The following is a 10,607-nucleotide window of genomic DNA, read 5'->3' as shown; positions in this document are numbered from 1 at the left end:
AAGAAAGGTATGAGCGAAAGCCAAAGAGCAACTTGAGAACAGAAAGGGTAGCTGCTGATCAATGCTGACAGGAAGCAGCTACCAAAAGTGAGTAATGATGACAAGTGACAGACGAAGAAAAATATATATGTAGATGAAATACACAAGTATACATGCATTAGTAGTACTAATTAAAAGCATCTTTAGAAGTAGTAAAGATGCTCGCAGAAGTTAATGTGATAGATTGCCAAGATGAAATGTTGGTATATATATGTGTACCTTTATAAAAGCTCTGAAGCAGTAGTACCTGCTGGCGGGCGTGCCCAACGAAGCAGCGACAAGAACAACAACCTACCAAAGGTAATAAAAACAAAATTCATTCATGAAAAAGAAAGCCCGACTTTTGTATATATGTTAATTCCCTTCCATCATTCATTAGCCTGACTGAAGGCTGATCAATGAGCTACACATTTCGTTTGAACTGTGCACCAGCTAGCTAGAGGAAATCAAAGTCTGTTTGCTTTCAAGTTAACTTAGAAGGAAATTTATGAAGACGATTAGTTAGCTAGCCAAGAAACGCTTGTGTAAATAGTAAAGCTCTTTTTTCTATTGTTTCTATCAATACAATCAAGGTGCTTAACTGAAAACTGAGGCATTACTACACTTTGAGGGTCCAAACCAAGCCCCGCAGTTGGAAATTCAAACATAAAATAACCAGTATAAAAGGATCTGGTGTGATATCCTAGTTTTTGCAAAGTATCTCATCATCTCTATTAGAGTATTATGCACAAATTCGATCAACTTGAACACATTTGCTCATTTTTTTCATTTTGTAAAGCGAACGCCAACTGACTTTGCAATGACATTTAATTTTCTTTCTCAGTAGGCCATAAGGACTCATAACGGACCCGTACGTGCCCTATGATGAAGAAACCCTTTGCAGCTAATTCTCTTCAATTTACACTTGTTTGGGGTTTTAGAAATGATCAAATTTCCAAATCCAAGGACATGGATTCCTTGCCTTTGCCTGACGATTCTTCGTCGGTGGGTGCTGTTTGGAGCGGCTTGGCATCATCGTAGTTGTTAAAAGTCCTAAATTGGAGCGAAGGAGTTGAGGTTGAAAATTGGGGAGTATGAGAATAACTTGCTGTAGGCAAGGAGGAGGAGGACGAGGACATGTCACATGATTCATCCGAGTCTGAGACGGGACAGTCCATATTCACGCCGAACAACCTGAGTCGCTTTGGTGCTGCCTTGCCTTGGACAACCGGTACCGAGTCGAACACCATTGGCTCCACAAGCCTACCACTCCCTTCTCCAACAATACTACTACTACCACTACCTCTTTGCATTTGCTTCATTAATCCCACCTCCTGTTGTGGGACTTGGGCTACTGATCCCGATCTGAGATAAACTACTGACCCGCTCGGACAAGGGTTTCCATTTACCACGATTCTACTGCTAGCCATGCTGTTGAAATTAGAAGCTGTATCGTAGTAATTAGGACTGTTCCCAATTCCATAGGCGCTGTAGCTATATTGCTGCTGATGAGACATGCTGCCGGCAGGACGGGAATGTAAAGGTGAATGGTCTTGCTGCAAAAAGAGCGGATGATTCCAAGCAGCTGGGTATTGATGATTAATATTGGAGCGGTACTGGAAATTATTAGAGAAATGGTGTGAAAGCGGCACATGAGTCATGAAGTTGGTGTGGAGATGGTCGGTCGGGGCATCTGGACGGCGCCTCCAATCGATGAAGAGACGATCTTTGCCTAATTCACCTATTCCGCGCTGAAAAGAGACAATATCCCCAGCATCGAGCTTCTTCTCCTTGACAAAGCGGCTCCAACCTTTGGTCATGACATAGCTTTGGCTGCTATTCCAGTAAGAATATCTGAACCGCCAGGGCTTTCCGTTTCTGTCTTCGAAATTGAGGAGGAGGCCTTTCTCGTTGGTGGAGGAATCAAGAGGGAAATACTTCTCGGCGTGCTGTTTGGGGATGACTAACCGATTGAGCTTGCCGACGTCACTGGGAGTGACTACCTTATCGAACATGTGTTCTCTCTCAATCAGCGCCATGGAATTAGCAGTTGCACCAACTCCAAGATCCACAAGGTTGTGATGATGACTATGATGATGTTCATCAGCATCGCCCTCACAATGATTTGCGGTAGGGGGAGTATCCATCTTAACGACCTCAGTACTACGTCTTCACCATTATTATAAGCTAGCGTGGCGGGTGCTGCTGCTGCTTAACCAACTTCTTTGATGGTTCGATCTGCTGCTACTGATAGGAGAAAGGAGCTAGAATAGAAGAATGAGAAAATGGGGCATGTAAATTTTGAGGAGCCTTGATCGTTGAAGCCACGTCCACCTCACAAGAGATCAGCATGCACCGTCCAAGATATACCGCACTTGTCCAAGGCATATATAGATCTAATTAGAGAAGATATGTTGCTCATGAAGATATGAAACAAACCCCCAAAAACCAGAAATATGAGCAAAACCTCACTAAAATAAAATGGGATTGAGTCCAGAAATATGGTTAGTGGTTACTGATACAGCGGAGTCTAACTCTGAGAGGAGTACTGCGGATTACTGGAACTAAAGAGTAGCAGCTTCCCATTGACAAAATTAGCTAGCTAGAATACAGAAACTAGAAATCAAATGAGGCTAAGTGCGCTCTTGTTTGACCAAGAGGACTCATAGAGGTGATGACGCACATAATCAGCCCACCAACACCCATTCCTAGAGTCAGAGAAGACGATTCAAAAGCATCCCTTCTCCTTCTTCTTCTAGCTGTTGACCTTTTCGTTTGTGGGAGATATAGAGAGGGAGAGAGTATTACAATTGTATGTGGGTAATTTGTCTTAGTGGGGTGGTTCCCTGGAATCTTCTTTTTTAAGTTTGGTAAATTTCATTGAAATTATTCCCTTTCAGACTTTAAACTTTCCTTCCTAGTTCCTACTTCCTACTTCCTACTTCCTAGTTCGTTCGCTGAAGAGTACGTGTCTCTTTAAGTAATTTACTTCATACCTACCCGCACCTCTCTGCGGGTCGGAGCATAAGGGTGGACTCTCCAGGGGCCCACGAATTATCTGGTTGGGTTCATGTGAACTCGTCCTTGTATCCGATTGGGATAGGTGGTAGCATCCAAATTAAATTGGAATTCTATACTCAGTACTAGTATTCTATTCTTATCTTTGCATAACTAGACTCGTTTAACTGCGTTACCGTTACCGTTACCTTTACCTTTTTATTGATACCCAAACTGTAAGCAAACAAAAATAGTGGGAAAAAGTTACTATACTATGTCAAAGTATTTTATTCACTCCCAACAAGTGACACTACTAATATAGTCTAGTATTACTGTTTAAATTTCACGGTATAGCCAATTCTCGGACTGGTCAATCAAAAATAGCCAGCGTTTACCATGTCAATGAAAAATAGCCACTGTTTTGCTGCAATAGAGACCGGTCCAGCATAATATACTGGAGTTCGGTGCACTTGTGTATGAACTCCAGCATATTATGCTGGACCGGTATACTTTGCTGGCTCCAGTATAATATACTGGAGACTGGAGCACTGGTGCTCCAAACTCCAGTATATTATACTGGACCATTATACTTCCAGTATAATATGTTGGAGTTCAAGTATACTTATGCTGGAACTCCAGCATAATATACTGGAGTATTTTTCGGGTTTTGAACAGTATTTTCGCTCAAATTTATCTTTACATAAAAAGTGACTAAATTTCTATTACTTTTGAAATTGGGCTATTTTTGAACGACCAGTTATAAATTTGGCTATTTTTAAAAATCTCAGTATTATCTTTTAGCATTACATTTAGGCCCCGACAACGCCAGCTGTTTCGTAAACCACGAATATCTAGTACTGCTATCCTAATTTTTTCAACTAGCTAGCCTCATCTTTTCTCTTTAATTTTTGTTTCTTCTTTGTATTTTTTCTTTAATTTGGGGAGGGGCGGCGTATAATTGTGAGTAGGCATTAAAATTTGGAAATAGTTGCTGTGCGGTTATGAACATTATCAGAATCACAGTAGTATTTAATTATTTGTCGTAGTTAGCCAGTAGTAATATTTTAATTTGCAAATGGGGTTGCCCATTTGGTCTAAGTATATCATTAATAAGCCACAAGTACGTAGACATCAACTAGCTAGCATTATCGTATTCATTAAGCAGGCTTTGGATTATTGACTTGCTGTCACTACACATAAACAAATAAATCCGTACGATGCTAATTCATTAGTCTATGCATGTGGCAATAAGAGTGGAGTTGATCCTACTCCTTATTAATTCATAGGCTGCTAGGGGAGTACCTACTACTTTCATAAGATTATTTTACTCCATATACCACAAATTTCACAATTCACAAGTGCTAATTAATAAGTCTCACTATAGGACTTATACTCTATTCTTTAATAATAATGAATTATTATAGTTGCCGTAATTAATTAGCTGCTTTCAAGTGCTCAAGTATTATTGCTAGGACAAGAGTTCCATCTAGTTGGGTACAGAAGGAGATAATGTACAAGTGAATTAGATAGATCGGGGACCAGGTCATCTCTGTAATTTTACTACTACTATATGAATATGCATAAAAAGGTTTTCCTCGCTTGAAATTTTGTTTTCCCTTTACAAGAATGCCAACGAGTCTAATTTCGCAGTTAGGGAAGATAAAGGTGACACAGAGAAGACGTATCCCTTTCTCAGGATTGGCTGGTTGCTTGAGGCAGACAGTCTATAATAGAGAGGGAGAGGACCACCTATATATATAAAGCCATACTGGTGAAATGGTGATGGACCATGTGGGTATGGCAATTGATAACCCCTTTAAACCCAATTTTTTTTCTCTCTCTCTCTCTCTCTATACAACATCAAGTATAAGCTCCTTGCAGTTGGAAGCACGCCCTAGAGAAGAGTACTTCCACTTATATCTACTATAACAGACCTTTAATACTATCAGTATACACTTATTTGATTTTAGCAAATTATTACTCTCTATTTTCTATGTTACCATTTTAGTATTGAGAATTAAGTCAACTTACGTTGATAATTAACAATTCTACGTTGTCAATGCATAGAGCATAAGTTACTCTCTATAGAGTAACCATATATTGTTAATGGATTTAGGTTATACACAGCATAAACCATCATTTTATTGGTAAACAAGTTATACAGGAATTAGTAATGCAAAACAACGCATTAGGTTTATTTTCCAGCATTATCCCTTTCATGCATCTTGTCTCCTCCTTTCTATGCTTGAATTTTCTCCAAACCTTTTAGGAACTTTTAATTGTTGAACATATTTAAACCCAAAAAGAAAATTCTTGAAAATATATTACCAAAAACTTCTTCTATCGTAGTGTACCGTGGTTAAATACAATAATTCCTTAATGTACATTTTTATCGAACATTTAAAGCTTATCAAATATTTACATGAAATTACCTACTAAGTAACTTAATCGTGTGAACATTTTTACTACGTCAATTCATAAAATTTAAACTCTTAAAAAAGAAGAAAATCCTTTTATTATATCAGCATTAGTTAAAAGTAGCGTTGCGTCTGGGAATCTTTATTCAAAAGTATTAAGCAGCATTTGGCTCAATTATCATATTCTAGTTTTCTGGCTGTTAAGAATTGAAGCATGTTTGAGAATGTTGAACGGTCAATGTGTAAGTGACAGTCATATCGCCTTTGCTTTGGGTATACGGTTAGAATCGGGCCTACCCGATTTTACTATTTGATCGAGATTAGGGAATTGCATCGAGGCTAAACCTCGTAATGGATCGGACCAGAGCACGAAGACAAGGTATCGAGTTCGATAATCGAGGTGCCTGTCGAGATCGAGGCCAGCAGCAATCGAAACCAAATATGACAGACTTCGAGCAACGCGCAATAACGGAAAAGCAAGATATCCATAACCGGTCGAAGATCACGGCGGAAATCCCGGAACAGATCAAATCAAGGGCGATTGTTTAGGCTAATCGTGGGATTACTTCCGTAATTAGAATTGTACCATAGATAGGATTCCTCTACTATATAAAGAGGGTTCTAATCATTTTGTAGACTTCACATTCACGCAGATCAAAGCAATACAATATTCTCTCTTTAATTTATATTCTCTTGTTCATCAGCTTGTTACATTTAACTGTTCTTGAACAACTAGCTCGAGGGTACGCAAATCAGAGCAATACAATATTCTCTCTTTATTTTATATTCTCTTGTTCATCAGCTTGTTACATTTAACTGTTCTTGAACAACTAGCTCGAGGGTATTCAAGCTCGAGGGCTGAATTCTGTTCAAACACTATTTTGCATTATCTTATTGTCAATTTCCATCACTAATCTTTGCATTTATCAATAGGTATTAGGTGAAATCACGTATCCTTAAAACCACATTATAAGTTTAATTGTTATTCAGTTTTTAGGGTAAACAGTTTGGCACTCACCGCGGGGCTAAGGATAATAGTGATTATCTCGTATTAATTCTTGTAACACACACTACTTTATGCTTTTTCTTTTAAGTATTTTTGATTTCAGGATCAACATGTCTAACTCTCAAGCAGTACCCACTCACGCCGATGACGGCCTCGATTTCCACGTAGAAAACGATAATGTAGCTGCCGCGGGGATCGACGTGCCTCAAGCTGGCCACAAGGGAGTACTGATCGAAGACCTCGTCGATGTCAGTTCGCACGTCTCCCTAAATGCAAATCTAGGCGTCGACCCTGGAAATAGTGTCAGTAGAGATGCTCGAGCAATCGATCAGAACGCACAGAGCGGCGAGAAAGGCGGAATTAGCCTTCGAATGATATTCAAAATGTTGCAGACTCAACAAGCTGCAATAGCGCAACTCCAAAATCAGAATTGAGCACCAAGCAGAATCGAGCTCGAAACATCACAAGAAGTTGTTCATAGAGTCGAGCCTGTACCGGAGAAATTGAATGCCAATGACCGGGGACTGACCCCGCCATTATGAAGATGCTTGAAGTGCTCACTAAACGGATCGAATCAGGTGGAAAAAAAATCGAGGCTAATGACAAAAAGGTAGAAACATATAACTCACGGGTTGACCAAATACCGGGGGCACCCCCGATCCTAAAGGGTTTGGATTCGAAGAAGTTTGTGCAAAAGCCTTTCCCTTAGAGTGCGGCTCCGAAGCCCATTCCTAAGAAATTCCGTATGCCAGACATCCCCAAATACAATGGGACCATTGATCCTAATGAGCACGTCACTTCTTACACATGCGGAAATAAAGGAAAATGGCTTAGAAGATGACGAGATTGAATTCGTTCTATTGAAGAAATTTGGACAAACTTTATCGAAGGGTGCCATGATATGGTATCACGTGTTGCAGTGCCCGTTCTACCACCCAACTCTATTGATTTGTTTGCTATGCTCGCAGATTCTTTTGTGAAGGCCCACGTCGGAGCTATTAAGGTTGCAACAAGGAAATCGGACCTCTTCAAAGTAAGACAAAAGGATAACGAGGTGCTCAGAGAATTCGTATCTCGGTTCCAAACAAAGCGAATGGATTTGCCTCCAGTCACCGATGACTAGGCTGTTCAAGCTTTTACACAAGGTCCCAACGCTCGGAGTTCCATAGCTTCACCTCAATTGAAGCAAAATTTGATCGAATATCCAGCTGTCACTTGGGCCGATGTACACAATCGGTATCAATCGAAGATTAGGGTCGAGATGATCAACTGGGAACTCCAATTGGTTCGATTTATCCCAACAAGTCCGTGGACAGAGTTAAAGGGGATGTTGATCAGGAACCACGAACGAATAAAGATAGATACCAGTCGTACAGAAGAGATCGGAGAAATAACGAGCCTGGGCGCAACCCCATACGAAAAGATAGAAGGAATGATCGAGGACAGAGTTCCCATGGGCTTATGAGCAAAAGTGGTTTCAATAGGGATGTCGGGATCAAAGAGGCACCTCGACTGTCAGAATACAACTTCAGCATCAATGCGTCAGGTATTGTATCAGCCATTGGTCGGATTAAGGATACTAGGTGGCCCAGACCCTTATAGACCGATCCAGCTCAAAGGAACCCCAATCAAATGTGTAAATACCATTGTACCCATGGTCATAAAACCAAAGACTGCAGACAGTTGAGGGATGAGGTAGCCTGTCTATTCAACGAGGGTCACCTTCGAGAATTTTTATGTGATCGGGCTAAGAACCACTTCAAAAACAAATATTCGAACAGGAAGAACAAGCAGGAAGAGCCACAACACGTAATTCACATGATCATTGATGGGGTCGATATCCCTCAAGGACCAGTATTCAAACGCACCAAAGTGACAATCACTGGAGAAAAGCAAACTCGGGAGTACTTACCAGAAGATACCTTATCTTTAAACGACGAGGACGCGGAAGGGATCGAACAACCTCACAACGACGCACTGGTAATATCTATCCTTATGAATAAAATTCAAGTTAAATGTGTGTTGATTGATCCAGGTAGTTCAGCAAATATTATTCGATCAAGGGTCATAGAGCAACTCGGCCTCCAAGATCAGATCATGCCCGCAACTCGGGTACTTAACGGTTTCAATATGGCAAGTGAGACCACCAAAAGAGAGATCATTTTACTAGCGAATATAGCCGGTACCATCCAAGATACAAAGTTCCATGTGATTGAGGATGACACGAGATACAATGCACTGCTCGGAAGGCCTTGGATACATAACATGAGAGCAGTATTATCGACGCTTCATCAAGTTATAAAGTTCCCAACTTCGGAAGGAGCCAAAACAGTGTATGGTGAATAACCTGCCGCCAAAGAAATGTTTGCAATTGACAAAGTGATACCGGTATCAGCGCCTTCACCAACAAAGAAATTGGAGTGAAAGGTAAGCTCAAAGTCAAATAGCAACCACTGTCACCAGCCTCGGCCCGATCGGAGGAGCAGGAAATTTTCGAGGATGATGATTATATGATACCTCGAACGTTCGTGATCCCCGATGATTTTGATGCGACGAAGTCGACGGTCGAAGAGCTGGAGCAAATCATACTGATCGAGCATCTTCCCGATCGAAAGGTATACCTGGGCACGGGGTTAACTCTCGAGCTCAGGAAAAAACTCGTTCAATTCCTTTTAAATAACATGGATTGTTTTGCTTGGCCCACCTAGACATGACAAGGATCCCACCGGAGATCACAACTCATCGATTGAGCCTGGACCCGAAGTTCAGACTAGTAAAACAAAAGAGAAGGCCCCAGTCCGAGGTAAAACATGCATTCATCAAGGACCAAGTAACCAAACTTCTCAAAATAATATCCATTCTGGAAGTAAAATATCCCGAATGGTTAGCAAACGTAGTTGTAGTCCCTAAAAAGGGAACAAACTTAGAATATGCGTAGATTATAAAGATTTAAACAAAGCATGTACCAAAGACTCTTTTCCTCTGCCGAATATTGATCGCATGATCGATGCCACCGCCGGCCATGAGATCCTTAGTTTTCTCGGCACTTATTCCTGGTACAATCAAATTCAAATGAACCTGGAAGATTAGGAAAAGACTTCATTCATCACTAAGTACGGCACCTACTGTTATAATGTAATGTCGTTTAGGCTGAAATGGAGCTACTTACCAATGCCTAGTGAATCGAATGTTTGAAGAACAAATAGGTAAATCAATGGAGGTATATATTGATGATATGCTAGTTAAGTCCCTGCGCGCAGAGGACCATTTTACACATTTGTAGGGAACTTTCAACATATTGAGAAGATACAACATGAATCTCAATCCTGAGAAACATGCATTTGGGGTCGGTTCGGGCAAGTTCCTCGGCTTCATGGTGTCAAATCTGGGAATCGAGATCAACCCCGATAAAATCAACGCAATCGAAGACATCACGATCGTAGACAGCATTAAGGCCGTACAAAGATTAACATGGCGGATAGCCGCCTTAGGCCGGTTCATTTAGAGGTCTTCAGACCGAAGTCACAGGTTCTTCTCACTGCTCAAAAAGAATAATTTCGCTTGGACCCCGAAATGCCAACATGCGTTGGAAGAGTTGAAGCGGTATATTTCGAGCCCATTATTGCTTCATACTCCAAAAGCGGACGAGCAACTCTACTTATATTTTTCAGTCTCGAAAGTTGCGGTAAGTGGTGTCCTAGTTCCAGAAGAGCAAGGTACGCGATTTTCTGTTTACTATGTTAGTCGAACTTTAGGTGAAGTCGAGACCCGGTACCCACATTTAGAAAAATTAGCGTTTGCTCTAATAAGCGCCTCTAGGAAATTAAAACCATATTTTTAATGTCACCCAATTTGTGTTGTAACCACCTACCCCCTTCGCAACATTTTGCACAAGCCCGAACTCTCGGGCCGATTGGCCAAATAGGCCGTCGAGATTAGCGGGTACGATATCGAGCATCAACCCCGAACGGCCATTAAGTCTCGAATCTTGGCAGACTTTATGCCTACTTCACGCCAGCCCTCGTACCCGAGGTCGAAAAGGACCTATTGTTAAAATCGGTTACATCATCGAGGGTGTGGACCCTCTTCATAGACGGTACTTCAAACGTGAAGGAATCTGGGTTAGGCATCATTTTGGCCACCCACAGGTAATATAATTAGACAATCTA

At 41.0% G+C, this 10,607-nt stretch overlaps 1 protein-coding gene across 1 annotated transcript; it reads right to left on the bottom strand.

Annotated features, from left to right (window-relative positions):
- Window positions 1-559: 559 nt before the first annotated feature.
- Window positions 560-2,949, bottom strand: LOC109211899 (B3 domain-containing transcription factor NGA1-like). Its single transcript, XM_019375493.1, has one exon. It carries the CDS (start codon window positions 2,163-2,165, stop codon window positions 966-968), a length of 1,200 nt encoding a protein of 399 aa, XP_019231038.1. The 5' UTR covers window positions 2,166-2,949; the 3' UTR covers window positions 560-965.
- Window positions 2,950-10,607: the final 7,658 nt, after the last annotated feature.

Source organism: Nicotiana attenuata, unplaced genomic scaffold (genome assembly GCF_001879085.1).
Source record: "Nicotiana attenuata strain UT unplaced genomic scaffold, NIATTr2, whole genome shotgun sequence".
Taxonomy (NCBI): Eukaryota; Viridiplantae; Streptophyta; class Magnoliopsida; order Solanales; family Solanaceae; genus Nicotiana; species Nicotiana attenuata.
The sequence above is the reverse complement of the archived record's forward strand: the minus strand, read 5'-3'. Positions and strand labels throughout refer to the sequence as shown.